The sequence below is a fragment of the Eptesicus fuscus genome, chromosome 4, assembly GCF_027574615.1.
Source record: "Eptesicus fuscus isolate TK198812 chromosome 4, DD_ASM_mEF_20220401, whole genome shotgun sequence".
In the NCBI taxonomy this organism is placed as follows: domain Eukaryota; kingdom Metazoa; phylum Chordata; class Mammalia; order Chiroptera; family Vespertilionidae; genus Eptesicus; species Eptesicus fuscus.
In genome coordinates, this window is record NC_072476.1 from 83635818 (window position 1) to 83653394 (window position 17577).

Consider the following 17577-nt stretch of genomic DNA (forward strand, 5'->3'; position numbering starts at 1 on the left):
ATTTCAAACAAGAAGGGGGAGAGAGACAGATAGAAACATCAATGATGAGAGAGAATCATTGATTGGTTGCCTCCTGCATGCCTGTCACCTGGGTTCGAGCCTGCAACCTGGGCATGTGCCCTGACCGGGAATCGAAAGGTGACCTTCTGGTTCATAGATCAACGCTCAACCACTGAGCCACACCTGCCAGGCTAGAGAATGATCTCTTATTGCAGAGCCTCGTGCTGCTGGAGGATGGCAAACCTGTTACAGTGCCGCTGCTGACAGTGTGTCTCCTTTGAGGGCAAATTGGCCAAAGTGGGAAGAATCATACCAGATGTTCATAACCTTTGACCCTGTAATCCTAATCCCAGAAATGTATCCTAAAACAATCTTTAAAGGAAAAAGACACTGTATCATGAAATTGTTCTTTGCATTTATTGTTTAAATAGAAAAAGAAGCATTGTAGATTTACGAAAACAGAGGAACAGTTAAGTAGCCTTCAAGATGGTAACTGCGGGTGACACAGAGAAATGTTTGCTAAGGTGACTGCAGATAAGAATGTCAAATTACACCTACGGTATTGTTACAGTTTAGGAAAGTTATTTCCTATATGGATAAGGACAAAGAAACCTTTAAAATCTCTTGGGATCTGTTGGGTTGAGATTTTTCTTTTTCTTTTCTCTATTATTGTAATAACGTGTATGCGGTAAGGCAGTGCTGGGATGGGGAAAAGTAAGTTGCAAAGCACAATATTTTGGAACTAAACTCATACTGTGGAATGTGGTTTCATGTTAGAACGTGTACCTGCAGCTTCTGACAAGTCAGGCTCCCACCCCCTGTTCCCTAACTGCTGGACACTCGCATGCCCATGCAGACACAGCCCATGTTTGACTGGGTCTCGTCCATCCGGAAGTTGAAACCTTTTCTAGATCAAGTTCTTTTCAAGAGTGCTTAAGAACTCCTGGTAACCGACAGCTTGCTGTAGACGTCATTGACTCCTTAATGAGTAGGAACCGGCCATTCCATTATGTGGGAGTTTGTGGCCGATATTGGTGTCCTGCCCAGGTCCCACATTTTCTCACTGTGTCTCACACCCTGTGATTCTAGAGGCCAAGCCTCTGGAGTTTAGACAGAGGGTGGGGGTTGGGGAGCGAGGGTGTGGAAGTCCAAGTGGGGACCACCCCTAGGAGTCACTTCCTGCAGGGTCCCCGGGGCTTGGCTGCATGAGACTATGCTTGGGGTGGCTTCCTTCCTCCTGTCCCGTTGCCTCCCTCCCCCAGCCTCCCAGAAGGCGCTGTAAAAAGCGAGGTTTTGACTGACTTCACTGAATCGAAAAGAACCCCCCTGTTTTCAGCCCTAATGATTTGTTTGGTGTTCTGAGGTGCAAGGGGGCGTTGGACACTCTCCCTGCTGAATGGAGACCAGGGGTCCTGACAGGTTCCATACCAGCCGCTAATCTCCCTCCCTTTCTTGTCCCAGGCCAGGTACACAGGCCTCATCTTCTTCCACGAAGGCTGGCCACTGTGCATCCACGGGAAGGTGGTGGTGCAGCTGGCATCCCTGCGCGGAGTCAGGCTCAGGCCTGGGGACTTCTACCTGCAGGTCACACCCGTGGGGAAGCAGTCAGCCAGACTGGTCTTAAAATGCCTCTCCCGGCTGGGACGAGGCTCAGAGGAAGTTGCTGTGCCTGAGGCCATGTATGGCTGTGTCTTCACAGGAGAGTTCCTGGACCGGGTGAACAGGGAACGCAACAGCGTCCTCTTGAAAAACTGCTTGCTGACCTCAGGCTCTGCTGTCTACCGCACCCCATGGAGCAACGTCACAGTCCCTGTGTTTGTACCCATCAGCGGAAGAGTCCTGCCCCACTGCCCCAGCCGTCCCGGGCCTGAGCGGCCACCCAGCAGTGCCGCCGAGGCCCCGGCCCCAGCGCCAGCCATGGCCAGCAACACTCCGCCCCTGCCTCACGGCGGGGGGCACGCGGACAGTGACCAGCCCAGCCACCTTCCTTCCCTGAGAAGAGCTGACTGCGAAAGCCCCAGGACCCTGCCCGGGAGCTCTGATGTCGGCCCGTGGGAGCCCCGTGCAAGCCCTGAAGGACCAGGAGGGAGACTGGACCCCGTGGACAAGCAGGATGGCCCCCAGGCTCTCACCTCCCCCGAGGATGCAGGCAGCCTGAGCTCCAGCAGGAGGCCGCCTGGGGCCCCTGCCGCCGTGGAGGCCAGACGCTGGTTCAGGAATTCCTACATGGAGGCCCTTCAGAACCCCATGCCCCTGGGCTCCAGCTCCGAGGAGTCCCTCGTGGATGATGCCTGTGGCACCCGGAGCAAGAGGGCCGGGCCAGCGTCCAGCCAGCCCCAGAAAGAAACCCCCAGCCCCCAGGGAGAACGCCAGGGGATCCGGAGACGACAGAGCTGTCCGAGAGCCGCTGGGAAGACCCTTCCCAGGAGGTCTCAGTCCTGGGACCGATCCCTCAAGAGCTTCCGAGGTGATGCCCCCCATTCGGCCAGCACCGGACCCGGAGGTCACCTAGGAGGACAAGCTGTGGGGACCAGAGACTTGGGCTCCAGCCACCCCTCTGGCTGCACCAAAGAGGAAGGTAAACTCCCTTCTCCCCTCCCCCACTGTCCCCTTTCTCCCTCCTTTTCTCCCCTCCCCTCTCGTGCCCTATCCCACTTAGTTTGGTCACTTGGTTTAGTAGAAGCCTGTCTCCATATCCGTATTGACTGTTGAAAATAATGCTCACAGGTGTTCCTTTCCTGGGGCTGCTACACCAAGTACCGTAAACATGGTGGCTTAGGACACAGAAATTCATCCCTCCACAGTCTGGAGGCCAGAAGTCTGGCTTCACAGAGCTACAGGCTCTAAATGAGGGTCCTTTCTGCTTTTTCCGCTGCTGGGGGTCCAGGCACTCCTGGGCTTGTGGGCACACGCCTGGCTCCTCTCCCTGTCTGTCTGTCCATGCCTCAAACGACCCTCTCCTTTCTCGTATGAAGACACTTGTCATTGGATTTAGGACCCACCCTGAACTTTATGGATTCACATCTGCAAAGACCCTCTTCCAAAGAAGGTCACATTCCCAGGTCTGGGAATGGACACATGCTTTTGAGGTCACCATACACCCCAACATTGCATTAATACTTGTCCGTGTAGGTAAATCAGGCGTAATGTTCATTTTCTAATGGCACCAGGTCGATGACTTTATGCTCCTTAATTACACTCACTTGAAGGCCCTCAGTAAGTTTCTGAGCATCCATTCCTGGAGTACTTTTCCTTAGGCTCTGGAGGGAAAGTAATTATATAGAGGAGTGAGTGAGGTGCATAAAGAAAGATAAGGAAAGAATGGCAACTCAGTCAAATATTTCATCTATTTTCTGTCTTTCTTTTATTTGTTTATTTTTGTATAACGTTCTGTGAAGAACAAAAACAATGACTTTGGAAAGAAGCAAAAAATATAAACATGCCGTAGGCCTCAGCAGGTTTAGCGCTAGCAGCCCCATACAATAAATACAGTAGTGGGTGTAAGGGCCCCTCACTCGTCTCCTCACTTGGCCTCAGAGAGCCGCAATAGGAGACAGAGCTTATGTTTTCACCCCAAGTGTCCATGTAAAACGTAATCAAGTAAATTTCTCCCCTCGGAGAAATGCTGGCTGGGCAGATGCTTCTGCGGACACCCGGGCGCAGCGTCACTGGCAGTGTTGTAGCGAGGGCCACAGACACTTGACGACAAACAGATGCTATCACACAGTCCCGAAGGCGGCAGGTTTAGTTTAAACAACCCAGCACAGCCGGGCAGAAACGGGGCCAGTTGACTCCCGGGGTGTAGAGTAGCACATCTAGGAAGATTCAGGGCCTCATGATCAGACATGTGGTATTCTCAGGTATAATCATTTCTCTCGGGCCTAGTGGGCGTCAGCTACTCACTATCCAGAGGCTGCCTGTGAGGTAACCCTGAGGGCTGTCGGGGAGACCTGACGTCGGAGGAGTTTACTGCCTGGAGACAGTGCCCCTTCCCTTCTTACTCCACTTCCTCTCCCTCCTCATGGATGAGGCAGGACCCACCTGTGTGGTGTCGAACATCCAGGAAGGAAGGAAGACACTCTGTGTAAGTGGAGGCTGCTTCTACCCACGAGGAGGTGGGCAGTGGTACCAAAGCTCTGGTCAGAGGGCCAGGACCATTCATTACCCAGCCAGTGACCAGTGGACCATTGGTACCTGCTTTCCCCTTCACACCCTGCTGACCTTGGAGTAAGTCTGCGGTGTGTCCCAGACACCATGTGTTCATTCATATGGGAAAATGGGAAAATGCCTCAGCTGGAACCCCTTGCTGACACCTAAGGTAAACAAGTGACATTTAGCACATTCACTCTTCTGTAGCCACAGTCACAGCCTGCTCCTCCCCTGTTCCAGCTTACTCCTTCTCTGCTCTGGCTTGCTCCTCCTCTGTTCCAGCCTGCTCCTCCCCTGTTCCAGCTTGCTTCTCCCCTCCTCTGGCTTGCTCCTCCTCTGTTCCAGCCTGTTTATCTCCTGTTCCAGCTTACTCCTTCTCTGCTCTGGCTTGCTCCTCCCCTGTTCCAGCCTGCTCCTCCTCTGTTCCAGCCTGCTCCTCCCCTGCTCCAGCTTGCTCCTCCTCTGCTCTGGCTTGCTCCTCCCCTGCTCCAGCTTGCTCCTCCTCTGCTCTGGCTTGCTTCAGCTCCCGAGACTTTACTTTGTCTCCTCTTTAAACATAAAATTAATGTAATTTCAAAACTATAAATGCAGCATTTCAGAATTTATTTTAAGAATATCATACTCAGATCATTCATTGTTTATTCAACTGGTGGTAACTGAGCAACTGTTTCTCATTAGCCACATGTGGGTACTGTTTCATTCCTGGCCATTTTAATATTATAGCCCCTACCTCAGACCTCTCCTCCCACTGTCTCGCGGTGCAGGCTGAATTCAGGAAAAGCTTACACAAATGACCATCTCAACTAGGATGATGTCTAATGAGAAAAGGCTCACATGAATGTAATGTCTTCTCCCCTTGTCCATGTGAGAAAGCTTGGGGTTCGCTGCAGAATTGGTCTTACCCTTGGCCAGTGATGTGTCCTAGAACATGTAAGCATACATGAAAAATTCACTCTCAAGGACACTGCGATTGGAGTCCTTCAGCTAGTGGAGGGATAGACAAAATTTGTCCATCAGGCAGTGGAGTGAGACCCACACGGGAAAGAATGAGGCTCTGGCACAGGCAACATCATGGGCGAAGCTCACAAACAATTCTGCTAACTGAGAGCAGCCAGGGAGGAGACCACATCGTGTTTGGTCCCATTTATATGGAGGGTCCAGAACAGGTAGATTGACAGACAGAAGGTAGACAGCTGGTGGCCTGGAGCTGCAGGGAGAGAGGAGGTTTATCGTAAATGGGCATTTTTCAAGGGATGAAAATATTCTAAAACTGATTTATGATGATGGTTGCACACTTGGTAAAGTGTCTCTGAATTGTACACACGTGAAGTGGATGAACTTTATGATATGTAAATTATATCTTAACAAAGCTTTTTGAAAATACTGTATGTACGAAGGAATGCTGTGGACTTCTCAGGCCCCGCTAGTGAGAAAGCTGTGCACAGTTACACGCTGTTAGCACTGAAGGAGGTTATGGACGAGGCTTAGGGACAGGAAAGCAAAGCCTGTGTTACAAAATAAATGAGGAGGACAACATCCAGCATAAAATGTTTCTCCCTGAGGTCTTCAGGCAGTGAGCACTCCCGGTGGAACTGAAATACTTAACTGTACATGTTTACTTATGCCCCGCTTCTCGGGAGCACACCTGTCCCAGACGGTGTGGCACGCCTGCGTTTCCGCCAGAAATGGGGCAAGTTCTCATGGAAACCCACTGTTTCCACTCACGTTTTTATCCTCACGTTTGTAGCAAGCTGAGCATCTGCCTTCAAGCCAGAGCAATTCTTCATCTGTGACCAGGTCTCTTTCTGTTGTCCAGCCGGTGTCCACACAGGTGACTGCAGCCTCCGAGGACACGACCCCCGCAGGTCTCCTGACCTGCTTGCTGAGCTGCTGCGTTCCGAGGGTGAGGGACAGCCCCCCAGCACGGGAGACCTGCCCAGCCAGGTGCCCAGGCAGGTGCTGGAGATCAGCCCGGAGCTGCTGCAGTCTGGGGCCGTCACCCTCCCAGGTGAGCACGGCTGCCTTACTCTGTTTGGGCTGCAATGACAAATGCCACAGACCAGGTAGCTTATAAAAACAGAAATTTATTTCATACAGTTCTGGAGGCTGAAAGTCAAAGATCAAGGTGCCAACATCAGGTTCTGGTTCATGGTCGGGGCCTTTTCACTCTATCCTCATGTGGTGGGAGGGCCAGGGAGCCTTGTGGGGTCTCTTATCAGACCACTAATCCCACTCACGAGGGCCCCACCCTCATCATGGAAGCACCTCCTAAAGGCCCACTTCCTAACACCATCAAATCAGGCTTTAGGATTGGAGCACATGAATTCGGGGGAACACGAACATCCAGATGATAACAGTGGCCATCACTCTCTCAGGTGCACATGGCCTTCACCTGCCCAGGTGGGGGCCAGGCTCTCCTCTCCTGGCCGAGCTCACTATTTCTCAAGCCTGAAGCCCTGTGTGCCCCCACAGGGGCTGCCCCCTTTCACAGTGCTCTCTATTCCTGCAGGGACCCGAGACCGCCAGGGGAGAGCGGTAGTGCAGGTCTGCACAAGAGGCCCACTCTGGTCCAGCCAACACATGTCCAGTGCCGAGCTGACCCGCCTGCTGAAGTACCTCCATGGCATCCCCAGGTGGGACTGAGCCGGGTTTCCACCTTTCAGACCCCTTTGGGGATAAACCCATGCAAGTGTGCATCCTCATGCAAGGGTTTGGGTCTGTCGCCTCCGGGACCCTTGTGACCTGGATAGCACACTCCCACCTGCCCCTCAGTCTCCTGCTGTCTGGCTCCTCTCTGCCCCACCCCATCTTCCATCTCCCCCCACCCCTCCCCCACACATCGTCCCCTCTGCTCACTCTGACCTCTGCCCTCTGAACTGAGGCTCTGTCACACACTCAAGCCCTGAATTCTGTGTCACTCTGCATTGTTCAGCATTCCTTACTTACATGTTTTATACTCCACCTCTTTCTAAAACATACTTGAAGTGGCCTTGGGTAAAGATATCAACTGATATGAAGATAATATTTAGAATAAACGGGTGAAGCAATCATTCATATGGGTAGAGCCTGGTACTAGGAAGGAGGAAAGACCGACTCGTCTAATGGAGCCTTACGTTCAGCGGGCAATGCCAAAGGCCAGAAAGAAGTGTGCCAGCTCCTCCAGAGAGACGCACCCTCCTGACAGAACTCTCAGAGGACCAGGCCTCCCGGGTCCTTCGGGAGGTCACGGTGTGGAGCAGGTGACCTGGAAAGCAGCATGTTTGAGGCCTTCTCCGGGGCGGTGATTTCGGGTCTGTCCGTGGACCAAGGACAGAGACGGGAGAGCTAGAGTCCAGGGTGGCTCAAGTGTGTTATTTAGGCCCCCCTCCCCCGATTTCATCAGATGCCGACACACTTTGGATAGTCCTCACGGCTGCCAGACCAAGAGTCCCCCCAGGTGCCGGGTGGAAGCACCCCCAGAGGAGGATGGGCTCAGTCATAAAGGCACACGGCCCGTCTCCAAATCCTGGCCGAGCATAAAACAGGATGGTGACAGCTGCCCCAGAGGCCTGTTAGAGGCTTAGAGATAATCTCTCTGAAGTACCTGGACTGAATCCAGAGTATCGTCTTCCACCACATCACATCACGGCAGTCACATAGCACACATCATGCGATGTGATCACATATGAGAGCGTGTCATGTGATACACATGTGAACTTGTGTGGGCACATGTTATGTGGCACACGGCCATGTGATGTGAGAACATGTTCCATGATGCACTATCACATCACATGATGTGAACTCATGTGAGCACATCCCATGGTGTATCATCACATGTGATCTCATGTTCTTTTCAGTGTATCGCTTTCTATTTTAATTTCTTCTGAAGCAGCATAGGTAGGATCAGTGTGGGAACATTAAGGTGGAAGAAAGAATTAAAATATTCTCCCTAATACTCCTTGCACAGAGCAGGTTCCCCCGTTATCTGCAGGGCACTAGTTTCACTGCCTGTGCGGGAGACTGGGATTTCAAATTTGTCCTTCAGCACAGATTTCAATGTATATTGAAACTACACTGAAAAAGAGAATAGTTTCCCTCTCGCCTTAGTTTATACCTTGTAAGCTTCAGGTAAACACCGTCAAAGCCTTCAGATAACGATGCTTTCTGTTAACAGAAGCTTCTTTAACGGGAGCCGCAGTGGAGAGCTGTGTGCTTTGGGAGTGCCCGCCCCGCGGCATCCTTAGCCTCGCAAAGCTGGCGAGCGGTGCTGTGTTCTCCATTTGTAATGAAGCATCTGTGAGTTGAGGCTGAGGGTACTTATGGGGTCAGCAGGGCCAGAACTTGAACCTGGAAACTGAGCCCTCTGCTTTGCCTGCCTTGCCTCCGCAAATTCAGGCAGCCCATGTCTCCTCATCAGAGAAGGCGTCCTCACCAGCCCACGGTGCTCTGAGAGAGAGCCTCGGTTACGGATCATTCCTAAAGCACCAGGACAAACTCGTTCTGGGGCCCCTGGTTTGGCTGGTTATTTCCCTACAATGTTGTAATTTTGTTAGCATCTCAGTAGAGTATTACACCTGGAGAAGCCGAAATCCACTCACCATCGTGGTACGTGACACCTGCCTTCAGCTGTCTGAATGAGGTACCTGAGATGTCAACATGGTTAGGAAAAGCACCCAGCAGTGTCTTGTTACTGCAGGTGTGTTCCAAGGAGCATTTGTTCAGTGGGTGTGCCTTATAAATGCACCACCATCAGACTCTTAGATACACAAAAATCTTAAAATTAGACCTGTGCAATGAAGGAATCCATCCATCCCTCCACACTTACCTGGAAATACGAAAGAGAATAGAATATGGTTCCTGCCTTCAAGGAGACACACACGGGAGCCCAATTAACCACAGCTCCCGGCATAAGACAAGTCCACAGTGCTGGGAAGGAGCTGCATTCCAGCAAGGGAGAAGACGTCCCCACGTGCTGTGTCCTGGAGGAGGGTGAGTGCAGACAAGGAAGAGGACGACTTTCCAGGTAGAAGGAAGAGCACACACAGCCCCAGGGCAGTTGGTCACCTTCTGGCGGCCCTGAGCGAGGCAGGAGAGTGGGACCAGAGACAGTGCAAAGGGACCAGGTCCCCCTGGGCCAGAAGAGCATGCTGACCTCAACGTGCAGTGGAAGGAGAAGCCGGAGCAATGGTGGGAAGGCAGTTCTGAGACTTCAGCAGCTCCTCTTGCCTGGAGATGCAGATGGACATGAGGCCTGTTGCCTGCTTCCACCTGATGAGCAGCTTGATTCCTCAGGAGGCAGAGGGTGATGTGTGTCAAGTCAAGACTTCTGAGTTCTAAAGACGGGGGGATCTGGGTGAGGACGTCTCACCGAGAGATGGAGAAACACATCCGGGAAGAGACTTAACCTGCAGTGGTTAACACCATCTGTCTTTCTCTCTCCAGGAAGGAGGTGCGGGACCTGGGGCTGGTCATCCTGGTGGACACACGCAGGAGTCCGGCCGTCCCTGCCCTCTCCCAGGCCCTGGCAGCTCTGCAGGTGAGTTGGGGTCACTCCCATCCTCAGTGCCCGAGTGTCTCAGGGCTAAGTGGGCCGTGGGCACAGAGCCCTCTTGGAAGGAGTGTCAGGCCCGTCCCCTGGTCCTCGCTGCAAACCTTAACAGCAGAACCAGCAGGGTCGGCCTGTGCAGGCCTTGGGGTGTCAGGTTCTGTCTCAGCAGGAATGGCAACGACCCCTTCCTTTCATAGCACTGTATCCAACGTCTGCTACATCAGGGTACAGACCAGACAGGATGGAGGCATGGAGGGGTGGCTGCCACTTGCTGTGAGGATGAATGTCCTGGACCTTGGGTGCCTCTGGGACTGGTTCAAGAAGGTTGTCCTGCAGGTTCACGGTCCCCCCCAGGAAGACCCCCACCCTGGATTCTGGCTTATGAATGAGATCCAGAGAGGATTGGGGAGTCTCTGAAACGGGGATAAAGGCACTGCTGGGATGTTCCAGGTACCCAGGGCTAGACAGGAACCAAAGAGCATCAGCTCCCTGAGACGTGTGTACACAGGGCCCCTTGTGTGCCAAGCACTGTGCTGGGGACTGGGGTGTCAGAGGCTCCTGGAATCTTCTCCAGCTGCCGTAGCTACTCCCTGAGCCAAAATCAGTGTCCTGTGTTCTGTCTCTGCTCAAGGTGCAGACAGAACCGGCCGCTGTTCTCACCCAGTTTCTTAAGTTTAGCGATGCCACATGGAAGTTCTTCTCAGGAAAGACTCAGGGACAGAGGTCGGGACATGTCTGAGTGTAAGTGTTGGGGCCAGTGAGGCCAGGCTGGAGAGACCTGGGGAGACGATGGAAACCTCCAGGCTGGAGACACGAGGCCCGGAACTGAGGCCAGGCAGCGGGACGGGCAGGTTAGCAGGAGCAGGGACATCCCTGGTTTGGGCATCTAGGCGGTGGTGCTGCTCCTGGCCTGACCCAGGAAGAAAAGCCAGCGAGCAGATTCTGGGAGGTGAAACAAGGCTGCTGGCCACCCGGCTCTTGTGAAAGGGTCTCAGAGCAAACCTGATGGGTGACGTCTGCATTTCAGAGCGACGTACGTGCTCAGTCTTAGCTTCCTGCAGAAAAGGTTCACATTGCATTCCTGTAAAGCCTGAGTTATCTCTTCCAAGCAACAGGTTTGACGTGCCAAAATTCAGTTTCCGTAAGACATTTCAGAAGCACATCTTCTGTTTGCTCTTATCCCCTGCTGTCAACCAGCTGTCGGGCTCAAAAGTCAGAATCCAGGATGTCATCCAGTTTTGTGTTCTTATTCTGCCCAAGACTGGGAAAATTCCTTAGAGATTCTGGCCTTCCATAATTACATGCAATTTTATATAACAGTAAAGACTGAGAAATTGCCAAGTAAAGTTTTTTTAAGAAAATAGGTAGATGATTGCTTTCCAGAAAAATTTTGAAGGAAGTTCTGTTTAAAGATGTAATGAAAATGTTGATGACCCTAAGATGTCCTCTGAGTCCTTTGATTTTGCTAAAAGATTATTAATCTGAACTTCCTGGTTGGTTATAATCCAACTGGACAATAAGACATGTGTTAATAACTCAGAAATGCATTTCCCTAAAGTTAGTGGTTGAATGCCTCAGGTAATAACATCAGGTCAACATCCATATAAATAGCAACTTGAGAGAAAAGCAATTTTGTTTTGCCTCCAAAACCAAACTAAAATGTCACCATTGATTAAATATTTTGAAAAATGTAACCAGAAGTTTTGAGCAAATTCCTAGAAATCCTTTCATTTGCTGCATGTAGCTTGTTGGAGAAAGCTATATAATCATGAAAGACCTGTGAGAGCTACCAGACCCACGTGCCACACAGGAAGTCCTGGCTGGGTGTCCGGCAGCACCAGGTATACCCGTGACCTACCTGGGTTTCAGACACTCCGATGCTAGTGCCCCATGGAAGCCCTGATGAACCCCCAAGGCCACAGCATACAGCTGCTCACGGCCCCACCCACGGAAGCCCCTCTGGAGGGTCCTGGCCTTTCTCCCCCTCATGGGGACCAGCCCCCTGCACTCACCCTTGTCTACAGGTAGCCCCTCAAGTAACTATACTTCAAATTATTAGATTATTGAAGTTCAACTACCATAAAAAATGTTCCATTTTAAAAGGAAGTAATGGTTTTTTTTTCCCTTGGTGGAAGAAAATCCTAAGAATTTGCTCATCCCTCACACACACAACACATAACTACTAGACACTAATTGCGGTAATGGTTATCAAGAATTGATTCTGTTCTCATTTGTTTGATAATTAATATTAATTTTTTTGCAATAGAACAAATAGGAGTATATGAGAAATATAAAACACTCTGCAAAACTGTATTTTGAATGCATGATAAATCAAAAGTTTAGCTAAACTAAGTGACAGAAATAGAATAAGGCTCTATAATGGGAAAGCAAGAATGATTTTTTTTCTTTGGGCTTTCTATGGTTTATTTACTCAACAAATATTTATAAAATGTCATCCACAAGAAGCCACTTAACAAAAGTAGAAGTATATCAGATGAAATTAATACAAATATCAGTTAGTTCTGAGGCCCATCCAGTAAGTTCATTTCAGCATAAGAAATTACCTAAAACCTGTTTATCACACTACAAGAAACTTTGAAAAAGTAGAGCTTTAGAGAATATGAATGAAGAAGCACTAATAAAAAGTGTTTTATTGCTAAATAATCTGGCCTCAAGATAATAGCAAACAGAAACCAAGGAGGTTTGATTAAAGTCATAAACATGTCGAAAAAATAAGGTTTTTCAACCAATAGGATTAAAACAATTGGACATTCGTATGCAAAAGAAAAGGAAAAAAATACTCAACATCTATTTTATACTATATGTAAAAATTAACTACAAATGGGTCATAGACCTACAAATGGGTCATAGATCTATAAAATCTAAAACCACCAGAAGTTCACACAAGGTCATGATTATTTTCATGACCTTGGTTTACGCAAAAACTTCTTATCTCTGACCCCAGTAACATAATCCATAAAAGGAAAAAATGATAAATCGGACTTCATCAAAAGTTAAAAGCTTCTCAAAAGACACTGTTACTAAAATGAAAATACAAACTATGGACTGTGAAAAAACGTTTGCAAAACACATATCTGATAAAGGACTTGTACCCAGAATATACAAAGCCTCAAGACTCAATAAAACAAACAACCCAATAAAACATGGGCAAAAGATTTGAACACACTTCACCAAAGAGGATGTATGAATAGCAAATAAGCATATGAAAATATATTTAACATCACTAGTCATTGGAGAACCGCAACTGAAAACCAAAATGAGTAATACACATACCACAACAACAAAACTGGACAAGAACAAGGGCTGGGTATTCCTGGTGGAAATGCAGAATGGTCCAGCCCCTCTGGAAAACAATGGGCCATTTCTTCAGAAGTCCAACATAACTTGTCATAAGACCAGCAATCTGCTACCTGTTTATCCAAGAGAAATGAAAACGTACGTTCACACAGTGTGTATAGTGCCTTTACTTACGATTGCCAAAAGCTAGAAACAACCCAATGTCCTTCAACTGGTAAATGGAACAACAAACTGTTGTACCTTCATGCAGTGGAATACTACTCAACAATGAAAAGTGATGAACTGCTGATATTCACGACATGGATGAATTTCAAGTGCACTGTGCTAAAGGAAGGAAGCCAGTACTTGTGTGATCCCATTTATCTGATAACTTGGAAAGGTAAATTTATTGAGACAGAAAACCGAGCAGTGGTATCCAGGGGCCAAGGAGCTTGACTACAAAGGAGCGTGAAGAAATTTGGGGGATGCTAAACTGTACCTTATCTTCATATTGGTGGTGGTTACATGACTAAGTTATACCAAAACTTAGAGAACTGTCCACTAAAAAGGGTGAACTTTATTATACATAAATTACAACCAATAAACCTGAACACATTAAATAATTCATAAGGGCAACTAATTTACACTTAGAGCAAAGGCATTCTAAATATTTTGGCAAAATATCAAAGTGGAAGCACACCAATCAAAATTGGACAATTCTATCAACTCAGTGAAGTTAAAAATTAAAAAGCTAATTAATATTTTTTACTTATTTCAGAACATATCTCCACCCATAATTCATAGTATTTTGCTGTTGGTGGATAAAGATTCAGCATTCAGGCCTGACAAGGATGCAGCAATTCAGGTAATGGTTTTAGACCCTCAGCATTAGATCTGACTTTGAATGATGCATAAAATTAAATATTAAGGCACCCAGATGAGATAAACATTTGAAAGAATTTATGTAAGTTCTGGTCCCAGCCACAAAGGAGCCTGGAGACCTGTCTCTGGCCCTTCACTTCTTGCTGGAGCCATGAAGAGCATAGCATCAGAACACTTTGAAAACTGGATCTTTCTTCTCTACCTCATTTGCTTTCTTTCCTTGTCTTTCTTGCTTCTTTTTCTTTTATTTGAAAACTTCTTTACTTTGCTTTCTTTCTTGAAGGATATTTTTACTAGATATGGACTTTTGGCTTCACAGTAGTTTTTCTGTTTGTTTGTTTGTTTGTTTTTCTAGCACTTTAAAGATGTTATTCTGTTTTTTTCTGGCCTTCCTATTTGCTGATGAAAAGTACGTGGTATTTCAGGTAATTGTTCATCTATTGGAAATGTCATTTCCCTCTGGCTACTTTTAAGATTTTCCCTCTTTTTTCTTCAGCAAATTGACTATAATGTGACTAAGTATGGTTTTCATTATATTTATCCCATTAGCTATGGCTGAAATTTTATGTCTATCACCAAATTTAGAAAGTTTTCAGTCATTATTTCTTGAAATGTTTTTTTCTGCTTAATCAGGGCAATCCTCTCTTCCTAGGATTTCAATTACACACACTGATGTCATCTCATAGGTCTCTGAGAATGTCTTTTTTAAAACGTTTTTTCTCTCTCTTCTTCAGATCAGATTGTTGCCACTGATCTATCTTAAAGATCACTGACTCCATATTCTCATCTTCAGTCAGCTATTAATCCCCTCTGGTGAATTTTTAAATTCAAATATTGTGTTTTCCAGCTATAAAATGTCCAGTGGGTTTTTAAAATATAATCTCTGCTGAGATTTCCTATCCTCTCATCAATTACAAGTGTTTTTCCTTTACATCTTTGAGCATAGTTATAATAGTTGCTTGAAAGTGCTTGTCTAGTAATTTCAACATCTGGGTCTCCTCAGTGTTGGCCTCTGTTGATTATCTTTTCCTTTGAGAATGAGTCGCATGTTCCTGATTCTTCATGTGTCATGTAATTTTGAATGGTATTCTAGACATTGTGAACATTCTTTTGTAAAGACTCTAGATGCTATTATAAACCTCCACACAGTGCTATTTTAGTGTGAATTTGACTTGGTTAGACTCAAATTGAAAACCATCCCTTACATAGGTTCAGTTCAGATTTTGCCTTCAGTTGCTCAGAGTCCTCCCCGTGTACACATGGTTCAGGGTCAGAGTTTACAGACTTCTGGAGCTCCCTTGCCCCAGCTTTCTCCCTTATGAGGATTGATCTTCACATCCCACCCCATCTATCCTCTGGTTCTTTGGGCCAGAAAGATGCCAATTTTCTATCAGAGCTTCAGCCACTCCCGTCTCACCTTTAGCAGCCTGCTTTCCCGCCAAAGCCATAAAAATGGATGCTCCCTCCATGCTGGTTCCTTCGTCCACTTTCCGTTGCTCACAATAAGCCTGGCTTTGTTCCCCCTTCAGACCTTTCAGACAGTTGTCGTTGCACTTTGTCCAGAGTGTGTGGTTTTGTCTGCAAAAGGTCAACTCTGCCATGCCAGAAACAGCACATCCTCACTTTCTTCCTCACGTCTCCTTTCCTCCTCCTGCCTTTTCCCTTCTCCCCTTATCATCTTGCCCTTGCTTCCTTCCCAGTCCTCCCCCCGCCCCTTTTTTTTGTCTTTCCTTAAAGAGGACTTCTCCTCCATTTCTCTTTGCTACCCTCTCCTTTCTCTTCTTCCCTTCATTCCTGTATCCAACCACACACAGTCCATTAATAATGCCACCAGCCAGGCAGCATAGCGGAAGCCATCAACAGCAGTTCTCCCAGGAGGGAGCCATCCAGCGGTGTTTCCCTCTCCTGGCAGTGTGAGGTGGTGGGCTCCCTGAAGGCCCTGCACAAGTTTGTCGACAGCTCCCAGCTGACTGCAGACCTCGAGGGCTCCTTTCCCTACAGCCACAGCGACTGGATCTGCTTCCGCCGGGTAAGGAGCAGCTCACAGCAGCTGCGTGTGCCACAGTCACCCGGGGACTTCTCCTAGTGGATGTTTCTACTCAAATCTGAAAGGCCATCGCCACCCCTGGCCTCACCTTTCACAGTTGCCATTTGTAGTCTGTTCCTAACGACCATGCTGCACGGGCTTAAGAATGCCACTAAAATCCAGCCCTGGACGGGAGGGTGCTGCTCCCGAGCTTCCGAGACAGCCAGAGGTCACTGGGTGACACCATGACGGGCTTACTACCTGAGGTCAGTTTAAATGTAGGGACTCACAGCTGCTTGCTTCAGTGTCTGACAGAATGTGTCTCTTTTGTCTCATCCTCTCACACCACAATAGAAACTGGAGCCCTTTGTCACCAACTGCCAGGACGCCATTGCTTTCTTACAAAATGTAGTCAGCTCCCTGAACACCCACAGGACTCTAAGCACGGCTCAGGTAGGTCCTTGGTATTGTATTTTATGTGACGGGTAGAAACATAGCAGTTTAGCCAAAACTTGAAAGTTAATATTTGGTTCCACCACCATCCACAGCAGAGATTCTCAAACCCTTTGGATTTGTAGATCCCTTTTGGTTAGCAAGCAACATCCAAAGGACCACTTCCTCCCCCTTATGACCAAAACAACCCCACCCTGCCAAAAGGAGAAACACCACCACCACATGTGATGCCATGCCAGCAAGGCATGAGTGAGTGCTGCTGGGAGCAAGCAGTTCAAACACAATATAGAGAAGGGCTGGCCGGAGGGACCGCGACAACCTGGAGACACCTCGTGGCTGCCCAGGGTGTGCGCGCCTCCAGACACCAGGTTCTCCTATGCTGAGTTTCGGTTTCCCTCTGGCCCTGCCCACGAGTCTTGGTCTCAGACTTTCCTCCCCTGGGTGAGGATTCTGGAATCTGCTATCCATCCTCCTGCTAGGACTGAGTGCTGGGTGTGGCCACCCCACTGTGCTTTCAGCTTGATTGCTCACATGTAATTCCTACCCAACATCAGACCTGGGAGGACTGCCTGGAGGAGGGGGTTTTTACACACATTTCTCCCACCCCCGCAGGAGGTCACAGAGTTAATCAGTGAGCACAAGGCCATAATGAAACAAGTCCTGGAAGACGCACTGCTGGTCACCCTCCGCCTGGAAGGTGGTACTGTGCTGGCTCGGCTAAGGAGGAAAGAGCAAGGAGCCAGTGAAGACAGCCGGTGAGTGTCAACGCTGGGGCACGTTGGGGTGAAGCACAGCATTCTGCCCCACAGGGAAAGCCCTCTCTGTCATAGGCAGCATCCAAGGGGCCCAGACCTCCATTCCTCTGACAGACAGGCTTGTCTGGCCCAGAGCGTGTCTCATTCGGGGACTCCAGGGAAAACTAGCTGAGTCCCTGGAATGCTCAGGTAGAAGACAAAACTCATTATAGTGGGATTCAGCAGCCAGAGGTTCTGACCGAGTGCTTCCTCCATCCTGGGGTGCTGTGTCCACCCACCCACATTTCAGTCCCACCTTGGAGGTGCCTGCATGGATGTGGCCAGCAGGTGTCACCGCTTATAGGTACATTTAAGTTCCTGCTCAGGCCCTGGGCCACATCGGGGCTTCCATGTGTCAGACGTGAAGGACACAAGAAGAGTGCAGTTGTGTGTTTTAAGTAGGTTATCACCAACAGCATGTTCCTAAGAGGACGGCCTGTGAACAAACC

The 17577-nt window shown here is 48.7% G+C and overlaps 1 protein-coding gene across 1 annotated transcript in view; it reads left to right on the top strand.

The window, feature by feature from the left end:
* PLEKHG4B (pleckstrin homology and RhoGEF domain containing G4B) overlaps positions 1–17577 on the top strand; it is a 56327-nt gene that overhangs the window by 17862 nt on the left and 20888 nt on the right. The window contains exons 3-10 of the mRNA XM_054714351.1: positions 1462–2578; positions 5981–6157; positions 6659–6782; positions 9571–9664; positions 13752–13838; positions 15768–15884; positions 16236–16334; positions 16947–17089. Coding sequence (XP_054570326.1) covers positions 1462–2578; positions 5981–6157; positions 6659–6782; positions 9571–9664; positions 13752–13838; positions 15768–15884; positions 16236–16334; positions 16947–17089 — 1958 coding nt within the window. The remainder of the gene's footprint in view (positions 1–1461; positions 2579–5980; positions 6158–6658; positions 6783–9570; positions 9665–13751; positions 13839–15767; positions 15885–16235; positions 16335–16946; positions 17090–17577) is intronic.